Raw genomic sequence first — 21,503 nt, forward strand, 5'->3', positions numbered from 1 at the left:
CGTGCTCTAATTATAACTTGGAAGCTTGTTTAAACGTACCATGCAAGATTTTGTGTCTCTCTCTGGCCTGCTCTGGGTACTTATAGTCTCTTGTCCTATAATTCTTTTCTAATTTAATACGTTGTATAGTTTTCGATTCATTGTCTCTGACAGAATGCATATATATTGAATCCCCATTTTTTAATACTTTTGAAATTTAGTATAATTTATTAAGTTTCACTACGCTTTGTGAAATGACTGATTAACCAATTTTGACCAGTACCACTTCTTTACGTGTGAATTTTTGTGAAATATAATAAAAAAATATTGAAGAAATTAAAATTGGCATAACTGTAAATGTAAAATGGCAGGATATGTTTTGTATGATTAGACCTCATCTTGTCACTTCTGGTGATCAAAATTAATTAAGGTATTGTCTCCTTTGAGGAAGTTATTTTGTAAGGTCTCAATAAATTTATTTTGTCTTGGAAATTGATCGAAGATGTCACTTGTAATTTCTCTTAAACTATAAGCTGCCAAGTAAGTAAACCTAATAATACAAATCTTTTAACCAATTTTTTTTTTAAAAAAAGAAAAAAACTACAACTCTTCAAAGAAGTAAATTAAGAAACTTGATCAATTTTCCTTCATAAAGATTATGTCCAAATTGGGGAAAAAAAAAGAGTGTAACCGTTCTATATAATCCTTCTAAAAATCAATAATCAAATCACATGCAACATAAATGAGATAATTCATAGATAATATTGTCAAAATAAAAAAAATGTAAGTTACTATAAATGTTTCTTTCAGGATTGAGGTTTCTGTTCGTAAAGTATACAAATTAAGTAGATGAAAATTTCTTAAAAAAGAAGAAGTAGGAAATCCATGATGTTGAACGCTAAGCCACCCCAGCTAACTCATAATGTATAACACATATATAGTAATTATGATAGGTTTTAAGAAAGCATTAGAATAAGGACATTATTAATATATATATATACATATATATAATAGTTTGTACTTAGCTTTAGAATGTACAATCTTCATTGGTAGATGAGAGAGCAATAAGTAAGTATAAAAGCATATAATTATGGAGATGGAAATTTGTCTCCTCACTTGGCCCAATAAAATTAGACTTGTCGCCCTCCAAACAAGCCTCATGTTGGCCATCATTGCGGCCTTTCTCCGACAAATGGCCGCAACCCATTTAAGAATTGAAGGCCATCAATTCATTTATCTCATCACTCTTTCGCCATTATGATGTTTGCTTGTATCATTCATATGCCACCTGTATGTGTATATTTATTTTGTTTATTTAAGGGTATGTTTGACAAATGAAAAATCTCAAATTAAGTTAAATAATTGAAGGAAAATAATCATGCCAAGTGATGGAAGTTTAATTTTAACTCTCATTTTGAAGGACATTGTCCATATGGAGGTAAAATAGAATTGGGTAATTTATTAGAAATTCATTTTGTTGCTAATAATTAATCATGGGTATATATGAATCTCTTTTTTTCTTGCAAAAAAAAATAAAAAAAATTAATGCCATTTTACAAATATAATTAATTGTTTTGGTCATAATAATTCAGCCGACATACATTTATTTATTTGTTTAGCCACCATACATTTATTAGTCAAGCTTTTAGGTGTGAAGGTGTGAACATTGAGCTCCTGTGAGGGCCCATATAAAGTCCTTTGTATGGCTCGTTCTTGTTTATCATATATTTATTTATTTATTTTAAAAAAGGAAAATTTAACAATATATATTCTACATATTTTTAGTTTTTTAGTTTTTATTTTTTAAAATTTCCCCCCGGGATGGGGTATACAATTCTCCGTGGAGATGGGAATGGTAATTCGAAAACCAGCACTGCCTCGTTCCGTCGTCATTATTATTCTTAATTTGTAGATTTTTACCTTGCACGAACTGGAAGGTTGGATCATGGATAAGATAGAAAATAACATATACTTTGCAAATAAATAATTCTCCCAAGAAAACCTTATAATTACTATTTTTTAAGGGTTAATCCACCGACTTTCTTAAATTTGGAGGGCGATTTATCACAAAACTTAACGTTAGGCTCGCAAATATTCTCTCTCATGGTTTGAATGGAGCCCAATAATGACGGTTATTATCTAACAGTTGGAAATTGAGTTTGTGTGATTTTAAGAAAATGACGTATTTGAATTTTCAACACTAGAAAATATAAACTTTCTTCGTTTTTTTGGCGTGCCTAGTTCTTTGGTTCATATATATATATATATATATATATATTAAAAAATAGTATAATTTCTTATAATTTTTTTCCTAATTACGAAATTTGAGATGTTCATATAGCAAACTTAAAAGTTTTGCATGCGCAATTTTGATTTTTTTATTCAAATTCATATAATAATTATGGATTAGCAATATAAACTCCTCCATTTAACAGTATTATATAATTTAATCTTTGAGTCAAGCGTCGACAACCTTCCTCGACCACGTAATATATATATATATATGAGACAAGGTGGGGTAAGGATTATTAAATAAATCCGCACAAAAATTTGGCAACCACAAATTATAATAATAACAAAGACAACCACCAAACATGTTGTCTAATGCAGTTTAATAATTTATAGTTTCAAGAATTTGAACATGGAAGATTAAATAAATAAACAAGCTCGCCGAGTCCCGCCACCCAAGTCATACATACATTACATACACCCACGTTTACAAATAAATATATTTATATAAAAATTGGCCGAAATGTTGTTTGAATTTTTCTTGACGATGAAGTTTTGCTTTGGAAATCATGAAAACTCTATCTTTATCTGCGACTGCAAAGGAATACTTGTGGATAAAGGTTTTGATTCATGCACGGACATATATATATTTATAAACATTAGCTATAATTATATATATGCATGCATGCAGGTGGTGATGGTGTTCAAGCAATATATGTAACCAAACAGCTTTTGGTTTTAACCAAAGATTTGCTCATCATTTGCTTTGCATATGTTTCTGTGTGCACGAGAAATCGCATTCATTAAATTTGGCATTCTTTCACTTTTTATTGGCATGCATGAAATAATATGTCCCTTTAATTAATTAATTTATAATAATCCATTAAATACATATATATATCATATAAAAATATCAGAAAGCATTTTAGCTTTGATTATCTCACTCAACACACCGCACCGATTGATCCAGTCATTATATATATATGTATATGGCTGGCTATAATTCTTTCATTTTCATTCATGTTTTTTTGGTGAATCTTATTTTCGGTCATGTTGTAAGAAAGAAAAATAATATATATATTTTTTTCCCTTCCAAAGAAAAAAGAAAAAAAAGAGTATATATGGTCACACAGCATATAGCTAAATTTAACAAAACATTGTTTTTACTCAAAAAATTTAAAAATTGAGTGGGCTTGGTCTATTCTTTTGTTGCCATTTTCATGCATATGATCATCCAATTTTCGTAAAATTAAATTAATATTAAAAATGGTTTAAAACTATCTTAAAGGTATTAAATTAAATATATTTACTAAATAATATGGTAGTATTTAATTGATTTATTTTTTTATTCACTTATATATATTAAGGTTATATGAATATAATCACTAATAATACTTTAATATGTATAGTATTACTGTAAGTTGAATTGAATTTCAAGTGTAAAAAATAAAAGATTAAATGAGGTAAACATTTTCCGAAAAATCATTTTCAAACCATAAATCATCTCATTTGTATACTTTTTTTTGGGCGAAATATGATTTATAAATTTGACGAACATAAATATGTATATAAATTATATAGTCATGATCCCAAAAGTTATAGAAACCTTCTATAGTAATATGTGATCAACGATTTGGTATTATTTTAGATAAATAAATAAAAAAAACAGGTTTTTAAGTTATTACAAATTTCTTTATTTATATAGTATGTACATTAATTTTAAACTTATGAGCTGAAGACGTAAATACCCTTCAAATATAATAAAGACAAATAAGAGAGTTGAATATAAACAATATGTAACAGGCTACTTGAAAATAGACAATATTTGGTACACCCTAATTCAGTGGGGACCCAATTTGTAATTCAGACAATCCATGTGATAATGATACAGACGATCATGCAACGATACAAATATTGTTTTTCGTTTCTATTATAGATTTCAAATTCCAAACTGGAATGGGATATGTATTCTCAAAAAATAATAAATAGATAAATAAATGAATGAATAAATAAATATCACTTCTTGGTGGGGGAGGATAAGAGTTGTTTGTGAAAATTGTAAAAATAAAAAAAAGATGGTGGTAATAAGATTATCTTTTCCTTCCAAATTATTCATATTATGTTATTGTCGTTGTTGGTTTTTTTTTTTTTTTTTTTTTTTTGGTATTAGAATTTAATTCAACCGTGTATTTTGATTTTGCCAAATATATTTGATGAAATTAACCATAAACACATCGTACGCACGCATATTAGAAACTTTTTCATATATGTCTTTTAATAGTTTCATTATTGTACAATGTGTAAACATGCAAAATTTTGCTAAATTTATTTTGGAAAAATTGTATGAATTAGACTAATTTGCCAAGGAAACAGAATTTTCATTAATACTAACTGAGAGAACAAAGTATTAATTAGCCCTTGAAAATATGTTGGGACATGTATATACAGAGAGAAGTGGAAATGTGGAATGTGCAGAGGAACCAGCAGAAAAAAACAGAAGAAAGACAGTAATTTTTGCAGCCTTGTTGGTCATCTTTTATATAATGGGTCTGCTTTGTTAACTTCTGAGCCTAACGCCACCCTGTTGTATAGACTGGAACCATGCCTAAATCTGCCTTTCAACGACTAGAGATTCAGACTATTCCCAGCTACGTACATACATACAGATGTATATTATATAAATACATATACAGGGGAAGTTGGGAAGGAAATTAATTCATTTATATTTTTTATTTTATTTTTCTTTGTCATAGAATTAGATAATTATAATAGTGGATAATTGGTTGATCATATTTCATAAACTTCTTTTTGTCAAATATATATTATATGTATGTATATTTTTGATAAATTAAAAAGAGAGAATTCCATTATTAAATTTTGATCGTTGATATGATATGAAAACTATTATTAATGATTATTGTCAATTAAATTATCCAAAAATAACTCAACCTCTCTATATATATATATATATATATATCTATATATTATCAACTCCTTATGGAAATCAACTCTTTGTTACAAAAATGTTTAAGTGGTTCCACTATTATAAGCAGTTTTACTGTGATTTGTTTTTCAATAAGATTATTTTACAATGGTAAATGAGTTAAAAAGAGAAAGAAAGAAAGAATGAGGTGAGTCTCACAACATTTTTTGGTCTCTAAAAACTGATTTTGAAATTCAGTTACATTGCTTTATAAGTTACAATGTTAAGTTTATTTTTCAAATTATAAAACCAACATATTTTTTAATCACAAAAATCCGTAGCTTAGGCATGCAATGATAGTCAACTATGTGGACACCTTACGAAAAACAAAAACAAAAAAACAATTTGGACACAAACTTTTTTTTATTTTTTATTTTTAATTTAATTTACTTTTTTAATTTATTATTATTTTGTATATTTGAAGTCAACAACAACAAAAGCTCTTTGTTTTTATATATATATATATAATAAAAAAAATCAATTACTTTCTTAGGAATAAAAACCTTTGAAAGAATTTATCCAGGTGGCTCTATGCTTTTTATTTTTTTGACCAGACAATTTATTAGTAGTGTAACTCGGCAAAGGATCATTTAATTTGTGCTAACGGCGAAATGACCCCTTAAATCAGAATTATGGAAGACTAAAAAGGGTTAATTAAGGAATTGTTAACATGATTAGTTTTTCAGTTTTTTTCTTTCTATTTAATTATGTATAATTTGTTATTAGTTTTTTAATTATTGGAATTTAGAGTTTGCTAAACATCTAATTACAAAATTAGAATATATATATATATATATGTTTATAAACATCAAATTGAAATGTCTAACAAACTTTAACTATTGTTAATTAACACTAATAAACATTTAAAATAATCAAATCAGGAATAAAGAGATATAAAATAAAAACTAAAAACTATTACTTAGAAAAATATTATAAAAAAATATAATATACACACAAAGCAAGAATGGAGGCATTTTTGTAAAATATGATTATACTGAAAGCTTTACAAAAAGAATAAAATAATTACAAGAGCTTAAAATAATAAACTTGAAAAACTAATATACAAAAACTACAAATGATATAATTATTTGGACAAATAAATAATTATCAAATATTACAAATGTACGAAATATATTAATATGAATATTAATATAAAACTGATTAGGATGATGGATTCTAACTTTTAAATATGAGGTGTATGTTTCATATAATGTTTTCAAAATAAATATGTTTATCTTTTAAAATATAACGGACTATAAAAACTTTAAAAATTACACCTTTGAACTTTTCTCAATAAACTTGAAATTGTCTTCCTTTTATCATTTTGAAGGACTTTAAATAAATTTAAAGAAATTTGAAAATGATATAAGAAAAGAGATACAGAATTTATTCTCTTATAATTCTTATGTTCTGTCGCTTTTCCACTTCTAACACACTGAAGGAGGCCAGGTAATTATAAACCTTAACCATTAGAATTTTAACCTACCATTAAACTAGAAATTAAAATAATTGTTATAGAATCAAATTCATTCAAATTTTGTAACTCTTTGATTAAAAATCTATTAAATAAGCTATTTAATATGGCTGTTGCACAATTTGGATTGTCAATATCTTTAACAAGCCATTAACGTGGCTGTTACAAAAATTAATTTGATTTTAAACCAAAATTTTCCAACAATTACAAAACCATATCTTAGGAGATTTAAGTTGATAATTTTGTTCATGAAGTTTATTTTCTCTTTTCTTTACTCTTAAAAGTTTCTTATCTATATCTAATTATATTTAACAATTCACATGAGAAAATTCAATGATTATGTAATTAATACAAGTAGCAGACACCATACAAAAAGCCTAAAAAGGATGAGGCTTGGAAAAGGCCTTCAAAATAACATAAACAAAGCAAAATTAGGTAATTAGATTAGAAGTCAAAAAGTAAGTATTGTTGAAAAGGTCAAATCGACAAAATGACAACAATGTAATAATCTACCTAAATTATACGGTCAATAATTGACCAATGTGCAATAGAAGCATCAAACTACATGATTAAATTATCGATAAAAAAAAGTATATATATATATATATATATATACACGATAAATTATTAAAGAAACAAAATATCTAGAAGAGAATAGCGATTATGCTTCATGTTTCTGTCAAATACTTTTCTTTTCCTTCTCTTTTTCGTGGGGTGGGTGGGTTTGAGAGGGAATTACAACTAAAATTCCTTTTGATTTTTTTTTTTTTCTTTTAGTATTGAAATTGGAAGATTCGGATTGTTATGGAGGAAAACGACAGTTCTACTATATTTTGGATTGTTCTTATGAGGACACATTCTTTTAACGTAAATTTCTTTTTATAAAAAAAAAAAATGCTATTTTGTATCATCTGCTTAATCCAGGAATTTCTATTTAATTTCGTTTTCCATTTTTGAACTGGTTCTCGTTACTGTGTATTTTGTATAATTCTGCAACATTTTTTTTTTCTATTTAATGGAAAATGATTTATAATCTTTGACAATCCATCATTCATAATTTCGTAATAGAATATTGTAAACAACATATTTCTTCTAGAAATATCTTTACAACATATTTCTTCTAATTAAAGGTTTTGTTTTGATTTTATTTTATTTTTTTGGGTAATAAAGAAGTAAGACTTTTTTTTTTTTTTTTGGAGTAAATAAAAAATAAGTTTGGTTGTTGATGCTTTTGAGGCAAAGCCATACATCTTGCATCGCCCACCCAATCCCACAGGCCTACTTCCTGCAACCCGCCCCGCTCCGCCACTCTAAAAATCCTTACCTCTATCACACGTCACTCTTTGGGAACTGTGCAACTACTCTTTCTTATTTTTGTTTTTATTTTTCCATTGTTTTACTGTTTGGTTGTCAAGAAAACTGTTTTAGAAAAAAACGAAAATTTTTCAGAATTTTCCTTGCTCTTGAAGGGACAAAACCAAGTATGGTCAAACACGGATTCAGCTGCTTTTTTGGATGTTACAATATGTTCTATACACAAAACGTGTTTCACGCTCGATTCCTCCACTCTATTATTTCCTTTCTGTTTTTATTTCTTACCAATTTATATGCTCTATTTATTTTGTTTTTTTTTAGCTTTTTAGCATAAAGAAAAAGAACTATATTCGTATCCATATAATTTATTTCTCACTTTTTTTTTTTGTGGTTAATATTATTTAACTAGATAGTTTTAAAAATATATATTTACTTGGCTAAAAGTTTTGAAAAATTTACATCTACCTTCCATGTTCTTACATTTGCACCCTTCAAATCTTCTATCAAATTTTATCATTTAAATCCTTTATGAAAGTATTGTCCAAAAAAAATCCCTATCAAAATATAATCGACATTTTCAAAATAATGGCAAAAACTCATAGGGGTGGGGGAATTATACCTATAAACAATCATTTTATTTTATTTTACTCAAAAGTTATATACGGTAATATATTTTATTTTTATAGTGACATTCTATATAGGGATAGTCTTTTTATCTACTTATAAATAAGAATAAACTATGCATTATAATAAATTATAATTTTTTAAAATCTCATCTTAACAAACTTATCTCCATATAGTAATAATTATCTCTCTATTGCAATATATATATATATATATATATGCTAGGTTACATTAAATATCTAAAATAAAATAAAATATTTATTTAAAATTATTTGAGATAATTTATTTATAGAATTTAAATTTAAAAAAATATTAAAGAAAATGCAAAAATTATTAGATTTTTATGATGATTTTGTATATTTCCAGCACAATATAGATGCATATACTAGTTTTTTGAAACTTTATTTATGGATTTTATCAATGTTTTTACCTTGGATTTGATATACTACATTAATTATTATTAATATAATAACACTTTACCTCAATGCCACTTGCATTAAGAATAAATAAGTTAAAACAATAATTATTGTAAGTACATCTCTATTGAATTATAACCTCTCATAATAAATAATAAAAAAATTAATTTAGTCTCAACATTATAATTATAAGAATTTTTATTGTATCTAAAATCAAAATATTCAAGGGAGTTAATATTTGCAATATTTCTTGACCAAAAATTATAATTAAGTTCAAAAGTTGAGCATTCCCAAAACAAAGGACCCAGTAACCATGAACTGAAAAAATATATCATAAAATTATGAGGTTTCCTGTTTATCCCCCATGATAAAGTACCTTTTTCATGTCCTATATAATTTGATTAGGCACCAAATGGTGGCAATTGTGGGAAGAGGGCAGTCAACCCACTTATAATTAAAAAAATGTATTCAATTTGCCAATAACATTTCACTATAATCGGATTACATAAAATAGAATATTTCTTAATACACTCAGGAAGGCTTTGCAGGCAGATGCAAGACAGCCGACATCAGTTCCCAAGCTTGCATTTCGCAGCTCAAACCAAATATTTTGATTATATTTTTAAGAAAGTGAGTTTGGTTAGGGGTTGGCTAGGATTACGCATATCCAACTCTTATTGGGAGAGCTATACATTTTTTACTATATAGACCTTGATGATTTGTTTGGTCGTCCAAGATACGAGTGAAAATGTATAGCTATACATTTTTTACACATTTTTTGTACCAGAAAAAACCAAATTTAATAAACAAATAGAGTGTCGTTTTCTATGTGGGAATATAGAAATAATACCCAAAACCATTAATTGGTTGCGAATGAGTTTTTAGAACCAATTAAATGCTTGGCAAAATGGGTATAGAAACTGTAGGGGCGTATAACAAGTAGGGTTCGGTTATGCTTTTTAGTGGATGCACATCCATTTCAAACAAAGATACTATTCATCACTATCAGTGAAAATTACTAGTGGCTTTGATGACACTTTTGTGTTGCTATTTATTTAGGTATTCAGTTTAGTCTTTATAGCTAATCACGATTATCATATAAGCTGTCATATCATTGTGATTATTATAAATAATCAAGTTTTTTTTTTTTTTTTTTTTTTTAAATTTGTGGGTGAAAGGATGAAATAGATAGGGTAATCCACTACAATCTACCAAACTATCATGCAAGCTGTCTGATTTTGACAAGAATGATAAATAGTAAAGTTTACTTTTAGAAGAATGAAAAAGTAATTAATTATAGTTTTTTTTATAATAAATTAAAAAAAAAATTTAGAATTAATACGAGCAAATGACATTATAACCAGTCACCTTTATTATGATTCACATTTGGATTGTTTTAAAAGGAATAGATCACTATATTATTTTTTTGGGTGAATAAGTAGACCACTAAAATTGATTACATGAGTGGAAGATTTTATTTGGAATGTTTTAGGGATTGAATGACAATGTCTTTTACTTCCATTAGTATGGATATTAGTGATGACGAGTTTTACAAAATTAATGATTTTTCAAAATTATTATTTTTTTATTACTTTGTTAGATAAAAATAAATACTATCCCCGTACTTGTATCTAACCAAACAATATTCAATACCTGTTAAAATCAAATCTTGAACACAATTCAGAACATGGGTTTTTACGTTGAAATACTAATAAAATGAAAAAGACCGCAAATATGATAATATATTAAATAAAAGACAAAAGAACATTCTATATTTTAATTGATCAGTTTGGTAGATAGATAACCCAATATAAAAATTGAGAATAATAATATAGGAAGCAGATGAATTTGACTTGGTGGTTTAAATTGAATGAACAAGAACAAAGAAGAAGATCATTAACATGTCAATTTCCGGAAACAAGAAAAAAAAAAAAAGAAAGAAGATTAGAAGTGGGATCCATGAAAGGGGAGATCCAAGGCCATGGGATGGACCCCATCAAAGCCAAAAACAGCCACTCAAAAGAGTTTGGGTGTGTCTGAGCAATCAGACATGAGAAGCTCCTAAAAAGAGCCACAAGGTCAAAAAGAGAAATACTATACTTTGTATAGTAAAGAAAGCCCCTTCGACTTCGACACCTTCTTCTGCAAACCTACTTTGACCTCTGCAGTGATGCCACTACTACCCCCTCTTCCCCCTTGCACATTAACCAATAACCTACCTATTTCCTTTCCAATTTACCCTTTTACCCACCTCCCAATTTCCATGGAAATGAATAACATCCTCCATTTTGATGCCCACCACATGGATGGTAAGATTCTTCTTGTTTATTTTATTTATGAGGGAACCAGATCTTGTAAGTCAATGGTCAGTGTTCACTAAATTTTGCTTTTTTTTTAAATTATATAATTATATTGTTCATTCCAAACTAGTAACAATTATTTTTTTACGTTTTGAGGGTTTCACTCGGAAAAATGGTATATCAAAATGGAAAACAGTAAAAATAATAATAATAATAATAATAATAATATTAAAGGGAGCAAACAAAGTGGGCAAAAACAAGAAACGCCAGCGCATCTTTCTCTTGCTTTCTCTCCTTTTCATGTTCTTCCCTCAACTCTTCCTATCCAAGGCCTTCACTTTCACTGCAAAAGCAGACCAATGACCCCATTTCTATACCCACATTTTATAATCCCATTTTTAGACAACACAAGCCAAAGAGTGAGAGAGAAAGAGAGATTCCCATGGGACCCTCCTCTTCCCTCTCGGAGTAGGAGATTTTCCAGCATTTTTCAAAAGAAGAAAAAAATATATGATGAAATTTCATAAACTATCCATTCTTTTCTATAAGCCTGTACACTTTTCTTATTCCGAGTCTCCTTTCCCTTTTTTTTTTTTTTTGAATCTTTCTCTGGGAAACATTTCTCTCCGTTCCCTATACCTAATTTTCAAATCTTCACATCCCTTGAGATTACCACAAAAATTTCACCCAAAAGAACCCAAAAAAAAGGAAAAAAGAAAAAAAAATCAGAATCCAAATTTCCACCCCCCGCTAAATGTACAAGAATCTGCCCTTCCAACACAATACCTTGGCTGTACTTCAAAATTCAGCCATAAATAACCCCCAAACCCCATAAACCTCCTCCAACCGGAATTCCTCTAATCACCCGCCCGCCACACAGTTCAGTGGCCTGATCTCTAGCCCACCAAGGTTTTTGCTCCATTGGCCACCCGGAGCTGTTTGATTTGGATCCAACCCACTTCCAAAAGGGGTTGACACTTGACATAGACTGCCAGAGTACCTTGTTCCAACAGTACCAATGTACCAATCTTGACGTTCAATTTTTCACCGCGTTTGCTGCCTAGTCTTCAACAAAAATTCTCCCTATGAAATCCCGGAATCTCCTCGAGTAAAGCTTAGGATCAACTGCTGAGATTGAACTAGGATCAGCTTGCAAAGACTTATAGGCATGCTCCAACTTCTTGCTGATATCATAGTCTTGTAAGATGTCAATTATTCCAAAATAAAGGACCACTTCATAGACTTCACCACTGCGTGAAGGGGTCAAATGGCTAACCCCACCCGAGGTGTACTGATCAAAGTCGCTCCTTCTACCCATCCGCTCTGCTCGGGCAGGCATATTTGCTCCCAAACGGATTAATGGCTTCCTGATTGACAAAGAATTTCATGTTAATGCATACATCCTCAAAATAGAATGTACTCATTATTTGCCAACAAAATTTTCTAACAAAAGATTACCGTAGTTAAGAATAAAAACAAAATTATCTAAAAATAATCCTTAGCAAAATTCTAAACCAATCATTGAAATTTCTATTTGTCTCACTACACATTTAGCACCTCATTTTTCTACTATTTACCATAAAATTACACATATAAATGATCGTATCAGATCCAGTTGAGAGTATAGAGAATACAAGTACAAAGCTACAGTATGTATAGAATACAAGTACATACAATGGTTCCAAAGAAATTTGGGAAATGTAACCACTGCAGCGGGGCCATGGCAATGAAGGGAAGTCTTAATTCTTTTGAATCTTATCTCTAAAACTATAAGATACATCCTGAATCTGCCCCACAACCAACTGTTGTCTACTGGACTACTCCAACAAGATTGCTTAGAGAAAACCAGGCTACTCTATTCTTTTTTTTTTTTTAATTGAATGCAATCAAACAAAAATTATTCACTACGTAACATCAAAACTAGAATGATAATTTACCAACAATGCTGTGTTCTTAAATTTCCAGTCATAAAGTATTTTTCCAATGTCAACAACAAAGTGTGGTAGTTACCTAGTTTCTAGAAATGCCTATGCAATTGATTTTTAAGGCTTGGTCAGCCAAAGACGGCAACTAGAAGGAGCAGGTCGGTCAGAAATACATACCGGCCAGCTAATATCCGATCCATGTCTTGTAACTCTGCTTCAAGAAAGCGACAGCCACGCATAAATTTCTCATTCTGATAAGAATCCTTCTTGCCTGCAAAGGAAGCTTTCTTGTCAAAATTCTTAATTGTCATAATCTCTAAAAAATTACTTTCAAATCTGGATGATGAAATTATTCAGGTACCATTGCGCAAAAGAAATGGTGACAGCCCCATTTTGTCATATGTGTTGTCATCGCGAAAATGAAGACCAACCAAAAGACTATAATCCATTATTCTTTCCGCTTCCAAGAACTCACAATCTCGATCAATTTGTCTGTCCAATATAACAAGAATATTAATGATGAATGTAAAAGAATTCTTAAAACAGAAAGAGGCAGTTGAATTAAATCCCAATAAGATAACTAATAATATCATTTGGTACTTACTTCATAAGTTCTTCAAACCAATTACGTTGAAGGCGAAACACAAAATTGAGATCCAGATCCTTGAGAGTGGTGGTTTCATCAATTTCACCTTCAGGTTTATCAGTTGTTCGGCCATGGGAGGACCCCTTAAGGTCAAATCGCCTATGGATCCTATACTCAGAGCAGAACAAATTGCCCATGACAATGAACCGTGTCTGGTTTCCAATTACAGAATGAGTTAATTTGATAGAAAAACAATAAACTAGAAAGACACCAGCAAACAAACTTGATTCTATGCAAAGTCAATTGGGTCTTGGAAACTCATACCTTCTGTCCACCAATAGGTTTGACACAATGCACGCCATAGAATTTTGTGACAAGGGAATTTTCATAACGACAAACATGTTGATGATAACTCGAAAGCATCCTTATAAGCACCTGAAAACAAATTTCCAAAATTCAACGTCCAGTTTAGTTTTCATCATCGACCCAACCACTATTTAATTATAAATTAATGATACTATACAAATCACAATAGCTGATTATGCAGAAAAATGAAATTGTCAATAAGGATCATAGTCAAGAACAATAAAGTCAAAGAAGGCACAAACCTTGACTTCTGATTTCTTCACCGTCTTTATGATAAATCTATCATCCTGCGTCAGGTAAAAGTAGCTACCACTCTTGCCTGGAGAAGAGAGCTCCCTAAGAGCATCGTTTCCACAAATAGCTAGCATGTAATCAGCGGGATCTACTTGGAATAATTCCCTCAAATGCCTGAAATGACAAGCACACAGATTAAGTCTTCATTAACACCATCGCAGAAGAAGAAATGCAGTACTTAGTTCGATCAGCAAGCCATTCATACTCCATTGCATAAACCTCAAAACTCAAAGTTAGTCATCCAGTAAAGATTAACCTTATAAGGTAATAAATAACAGGACTAGAATCCTAGAACAAAAATAGAAAGAAAATTAAATATAAAGCAATACCTAAACACCATGGGACAGTAGTCTTTCCATCTGAACTCGATCGATTGATGGGGTGGTGTTTTATTTGAGCCTTCAGGTGGAAACCTCGTCCAGAACTTCTCCTTCGGATCAAAATCACTCGGCTTAAGGTCTCGCACTATCGAAGCATGCTTTCCAACAGAATACCTACACGTTAAAAAAAAGAACAGACACCAAATCAAAAACCCAGCTCCACACGAAAAAGCCCATCAACTAGAAGCAATGTCTGTCTCTAATCACAGATCAATCTTATGAAACCCATCTCGCAAATTTTTACCTAATACCCAGTTGAAGATTAAGCATCAAATCGTAGTTCTTATGCCCTTTTGATATGGTCTGTCCAGGTTTCTTGGCCTCGCCGTTGAAACAACACGGACTTCGCCTAAACTGTGTGAACCCATCTTGATCCAACCCGGTTCCATCCCTGTAAAACATCGAAGCCTCCACATTATCGATTATATCGCACGTAATGTCTCCAGCTTCTCCATCGGACTCCCAGATACAAATCCTCGGGAAATTCCTATCGGCCAAGCTCCCTCTGGCTCCGTCCACCGACGACCTTTTCCTCATTGTGATGGTGAAATTCTCACCCATAAACGGACCGTTGGCTTTTAAGCTAAGCTCTTTACCACTACCCGGATAGAAAGTACCATTCAGTTGCTGTATTTTCATATCTTCGTTCCAGTTACCCACATAGCAGCTCCCATCGGGCCAAGCGAAAACCCCGTTCCCAACAGGAACACCGTTTTCCCATTGTCCGTCGTAACGGTTCCCGTTAGCCCAGATAAGGACCCCTCTGCCGGAGATAACCCCATTCTTCCACTCGCCATTGTACTCGTTCCCGTTCTTCCACACGTACCGACCCTGACCGTCCTGGAGGTTCCTCTTCCACGAGCCTTCGTAGAAATCCCCGTTGGCGTAGCGTTTCTGTCCGTACCCGTGTTTCCGATCCGAGCTCCACGACCCGCGGTACGTGTCGCCGTCGGATCCGATGAAGGTCCCGAAGCCTTCCATCCGACCCGATTTGAATTCGCCTTCGTAGGTGGCACCGGAGGGCCACGAGAATTTTCCTTTACCGGAGGCTTTGCCTCTGCGCCACTCCCCTTCGTACATGCACCCGTCGGTCCAAAGGTACTTCCCCGATCCGTGCGGAACGGTCCCCGAGAAGCTCCCGATGTAAAGATCTCCGTTGGGTAGGAGCTTCTCCACCGTCGACGGAGCGATGACGATGGCTCCAGCAGCGGCGGCGGCGGCGGCTTCTGCAGCTGCTGCGGTGGCTGTGGTGGTCGGCGTGACTCTTCGAGTGCCGGCTTGGGATCGGCTCCGGCCAACGACTAAAACCGGAGGCGCCGGCGATTTGGGTACCTCTTTGTCTAGCTTATCTTCGTCTGACTTCTTCTTCTTGGTTGTTGAAACAACGTCGCTGGGGTCATCACAGTGTAGTGCTTCTCGCATTTTCGGCTCATAAACTCTCTCTCTCTCTCTCTCTCACCCTCCAAAAAACCCACGTCACTGCTGCATTTTACCCGTAGCTATTTTTTCCCTCCGGTTTGTCCGTTTGTTTTCCTTTTCTTTTCTTTTCTTTTCTCTCAACTATTACTATGTATTCCTTTTCCTTTCCTTTTTTTTTTTTTCTTTCCCTTAAATCCCTCTGACCGAAAGAAGAAACCTCGCCGGAAAATACAAAACCGTGAGCATCTCCGGCGGTTTCTCTCTCTAGAAGTTGCTTTTTTTTGTCTTTTTTCTCTATCTAAAACGTTTTATGTCTATGTCGCTCTTTCCTCTTCTTTCTTTGCTTCTTTCTTCTTTCTCTTTCTCTTTTAGTGCTTTGTGTTTGGGAAAATAGGTGGGAATCCTACAAACAAACACAAGGTGCACAGAGGAGAAAAGGGGTAGAGAGAGAGTATGTATGTGTGTGTGTGTGTGTTAAAAGAAAAGAGAGATAATTCAAAATCCCAAAAACTTAAAAATAAAAATGAAAATGAAAAAGTTGTTTTAAGAGAGAGAGAGAGAGAGGAGTAATGAGCCGGCTTTTTTCTTGGAAACGTTGCTATACCACGGAAAATGAAGAGAGTAATCTACGACCACCTTAGTTTGTTTATTTCTTTTAAGACGAATATGCCCCTCGTTTTTTTCTACATTTATATATATATATATATATTTTTGGCCTTCATTTCGTTACTGCCCAACCGTAGTAGTATCTCTTCTCTCTCTGGTTTCATCGTGACGTGACGGAATCACCTAAGGATGAGAACAGGCTACGAGTAACGTGATTTTCTGTGGGTTTTCTTTTTGCCCTTGATTTTACTCCTAAATTACAGCTATACCAATCTCCTCTCTTAGGAAAAAAAAAATATATATATATATAAATAATTTGTGGTCTGAGTTGTGGTCCCCACTTTCCTGGTTTCGGTGACCCATCCAATCCAACGTTTTGACGATTCGCTATGTATGGTTAAATTATGGTTTGAAACGTTTCTATCCTGAATCGCATTTTTTAGCGTAAATTTTATGCCTATATGGATTTTGTTTCTGGTTTTAATTTTTTTCTTTCTTTTTTTTTTTTTTTTAACACAAAGGGTGACATAATAAATTTTTTTATTTACATTTTTTTTTTGCTGAGAAATTTTGTTTATTTACTTATACGGTTGGTCCTTTCTTCTTATATATTTTATATATAAATTATGATATATCATCAAAATTAGATGTTATGTTTGGTAGGAACCTCACAAGAATCTTGAATTTGTACTGGAATTGGAATTGTTTTTGGTTTGATATATATATGTGCAATGTTTTGTTTTCAAAATTAGAGATCCAATCTTTAAATAATGAAACCGAATCTGATCTCCATGATGAGGCATACAGAAATGGTATTATTCACATCTTAAAAAAATTTAAAATTTCTCTGAAAATGGTTTACATTCTTATATACATATTTAATTATCATTATATAAAATATAATCACCAACACAAAATATTATTCACATATGGTCAATGAAATGACTTGTCAAAAATATTAATTTATCATTGACGATACTGCCAGTTTTTTTTTTTTTTTTATAATATCTTTGACAATGCTATAGTAAAAATGAATAAAATATTTAATTTTAAAAACAAAAAAGATATGATAATAATAATAATAATCACTAATATATGTGTGTGTTATTAAGGGCTATTTGGGGAAATACATTTTCAACGTTTATATCAAGGTTGGGAAAATGGCAATATGGTGCAAAGGAATAATAATGGTATGAATCTGTACGCCCATGCGTGGCCCATATAGAAATAGTGGGTTGTCCAATTAAGATCACGACCCAAACACAATAAAAAAGGGCATATAAGAGGCTATGGAAGCACATAACATCATTTTCGTGTGTAATCAGCATTCTATAACTACAGAGTTTGTTTGTGGCTAGTTCTCGTCTTTCCAACTATCTTAACGCTGCTAAAGCTATTATATATATATATATATACATACACACGGAACTATTCTAGCGGACGACGTTGGATATGGTATGTTGTCCGACGACCATTTGATTTAAGATATTTCAATAATGAATTAAAAGGCCGTCAGATAATATACCATGTTCGATATGGTCTAATAGAATATTCGTATATATATATATATATATTTATATTTATATGGATGTCTATTTATTTGACATCTCAATTTTATAATTTTTTTTTCTTTTTTGTTCCACATATTTAATATTCATGGAAGCTAGCTGTTTCCATTCCATTCAGCACCCCATCTAATTCTAATCCATGGTGGTGCTGGTAATGCTAGGTTTTAATCCATTTTTACTGGATCCCAAAATGGATCTTCAACAAAGTCTTGATTTGGTGCAGTGAAATCTCCATTAATCAATTTTTGGGTTTTTGTTTGTATACCAAATTGGAGAACAAAAAAGGTAGAGAGAAAATGAAAACCCATATAGATATTATATAAATGTCAAAATCATGATGGTGCATATGCAGAGAAATGCCAAGATCATCAACGGATAGAGTGGAAAATGGTGTTGAAAATTGGTGGGCTAAAATATGAAGTTGCTCTTGAGTGTGACTGATTTTTTTTATCTCTTTTTTTCTTTTTTTCTTTTTTGGGTTGGTGAATCTGTTTTTGTCATGTTTAATTTCTCTGTCAAAAGCTTTTGTTTTGGGAAGAGAAAGGGCCTGAAAATATGATCTTAGCGTTAAATCAAAATCGTCCCAGGCTACCTAGTCCTACCGTTTTGAATGGAGTATAACAATGAGTTGTCAACTTCATTACAGTGCAGTGTTGGGCGTGTGGAAAGCTGCACATCTCACTTCTAATACTACTTCCACACAATTAAATTACATGTTCCAAAAATATATATATATAAAAAGAACGCTTGGAAATTAATTGTATGTATCTATAGGATCATGGGTTTACTTCCAAATAATAGTAATTATATAAAACTAAAAAGAAAAAATCCAAAAAAAAAAGAAAAAAAAGAACCAAAGGCTACGAAAGAAGAAGAAATTAAAGGAGAGTTGAATAAAGGTTTTTTACTCTAGTCTCCAGCCCTTTTAAATCACCATCCTTTTTTGGTTGGGTCTTCAGCATGCAAAGCAATTGTGAATCATAAATTCTAATGAATAAATTTTACCTTCACATACAGAACCTTTTTTGTGTGCCCATTTTTAATTAATAGAGGCCCGCGTCTTGAAGAGCAATGCATAGGGTGGACATAGAATGAAGTTAGATGTCTACTTTCAACCACTCTTTAATTACATATCAACGTTTTCCAGCTCACAAAGTCGTTTACAAAGGTTTTATGTAAGACCCGACTTTTAATAAATGAGAATAATACGTATCTTATATATATTCAACCATCTTATTTACTTCCTTTATGTCATTCTTTACTTTTTTATCTCAGTGTATAAATAAATATATAAAGTCATGCTTTCTTAACGTGTTACATAAGTATATATCAAGATACAATAATTAATATCCTAAATTCAAAAAAAAAAAAAAAGAGTGTAACTTAAATCCACAACTTTAAAATTTATGAAATTAACCTTTTATATATATATATATATATTTATTTTTTTTAACACAGTTAAATTCAATTAAATAAGTCCAAACAAAGTGAATAGTTATAACTAAAAACCTTGACATATTATTATTAGGTACACTTGATAATACACTTTTCAAATACATATGTGTAAATGTGTATGCATGGCTTTTAATAATGGGAATCTTTAGCTGGAGAAGGCGTTCTTAGATTAATTTAGATTAAACAAATCAATATAAATGGTCCAAATGGTATCTAATTAGTTACCTCTTAATGGAGATTATATAAATTTCAAAGTTACAGGTTGGCGAAGCCAAAATCTATTTGCGTGGACATGTAATGGTAAACTTTCAAGTTCTATTTCTCTCTCTCTCTCTCTCTCTATATATATATATATATATATATTTATATATACGTATGTGAGATATGAGACGATCCTTGAGAAGGATGGAATTAATATATGTATTTTTTGATAAATAGGATGGATACCTCCATTTGAATAATGATATTTCTATTGTTTCAAAATAGTGATGTTAAAGTACCAAGTTAAATATAAAAAATATACCAGTTAAAAAATTTGGGAGCTTCTTTCAATGGTGATAATTGAAAAGATAAAGACTAGTCGAACTAAGCGAATTCACATACTACAAAGTAAGTTCATATTTTAAAATTTTTTACGTGTGACATAAAATTTAATGTATATAATATAGATAGACAGAATCTAATGTAATTATTTGAGATCGAATTGTACGTAGTAGTAGTAGTAAACGATAATCGTTCAATTTATAAACTGCTTAGTTAAAATTCTTTGCTTGTGACAACTCACAAACAAACCTTTGAACAAAACAAAATATGCACCACTAACAATGCTCATAGCATCTATTAAAATATTATTTATATATATAAAAATATATACTCATAGCGGCTGTTTCTTCCTTCCAAAAAATAATAATAATAAAATAATGTTTTACTTACAAATAAATATTCATGAATATGATATATTGACTCAATTCGAAGTTTGCAACCCTATAAATTTCATTATCGTGATGCCATGACGATTTTCCCAAATAATTTATGTTTGTATATATCATTCAAATGCATATATTAAAATGAAGTTTTAATGAGTTACATAATGCATATTTTAATATTCCCAAATAATTAAAAAAAAAAAAAACGGTTTCCACTATCAAGTACAAGGAAGACACTTAGGAGTTTTTGATTGGTCATTGAGTTATTTATTTATTTTGCATATTATTATCTCTACCAATTAATTAACCCATCAAGAAGATGATTGCTTAAACAACTTAAATATAGTCAACTTTCGTTTTCTTCTTCCATTGCTTAGTTCACCATTTAATTATTATTATCCTGCACCTCCTTTTATTATTATAATTACTATTATTAATTATTTTTGGTTGGCGGAGGTTGGTTTTGAAGTTTTTTGCATTGGAATGATATTTTCCACGGAGCTTATTTAATTTCTAGTAATAGAAATGGTTATTGGTTAATCAGAGTCAAGCCAAATAGTCCCTTTTGCCTGAGCTGGCATTGGATGTGGGACCCAGTTAGACCGTGTATTGTTTAGCTTTCGAAAAGGTCGCTTTCGAGCAGTCAGACGGAACCTTTG

At 31.0% G+C, this 21,503-nt stretch overlaps 1 protein-coding gene across 1 annotated transcript; it reads right to left on the reverse strand.

The window, feature by feature from the left end:
- Positions 1–11,521: 11,521 nt before the first annotated feature.
- LOC107435010 (phosphatidylinositol 4-phosphate 5-kinase 1) lies at positions 11,522–16,893 on the reverse strand. The gene is made up of 8 exons (XM_016046543.4): positions 15,115–16,893; positions 14,820–14,984; positions 14,439–14,604; positions 14,155–14,265; positions 13,849–14,042; positions 13,606–13,736; positions 13,422–13,515; positions 11,522–12,686 (listed from the first exon to the last, which is right to left on the reverse strand). Exons 1-8 carry the CDS (start codon positions 16,290–16,292, stop codon positions 12,380–12,382), a joined length of 2,346 nt encoding a protein of 781 aa, XP_015902029.2. The 5' UTR covers positions 16,293–16,893; the 3' UTR covers positions 11,522–12,379.
- Between the last annotated feature and the right edge of the window lie 4,610 nt (positions 16,894–21,503).

Source organism: Ziziphus jujuba, chromosome 5, assembly GCF_031755915.1.
Source record: "Ziziphus jujuba cultivar Dongzao chromosome 5, ASM3175591v1".
NCBI classification, from domain to species: Eukaryota; Viridiplantae; Streptophyta; class Magnoliopsida; order Rosales; family Rhamnaceae; genus Ziziphus; species Ziziphus jujuba.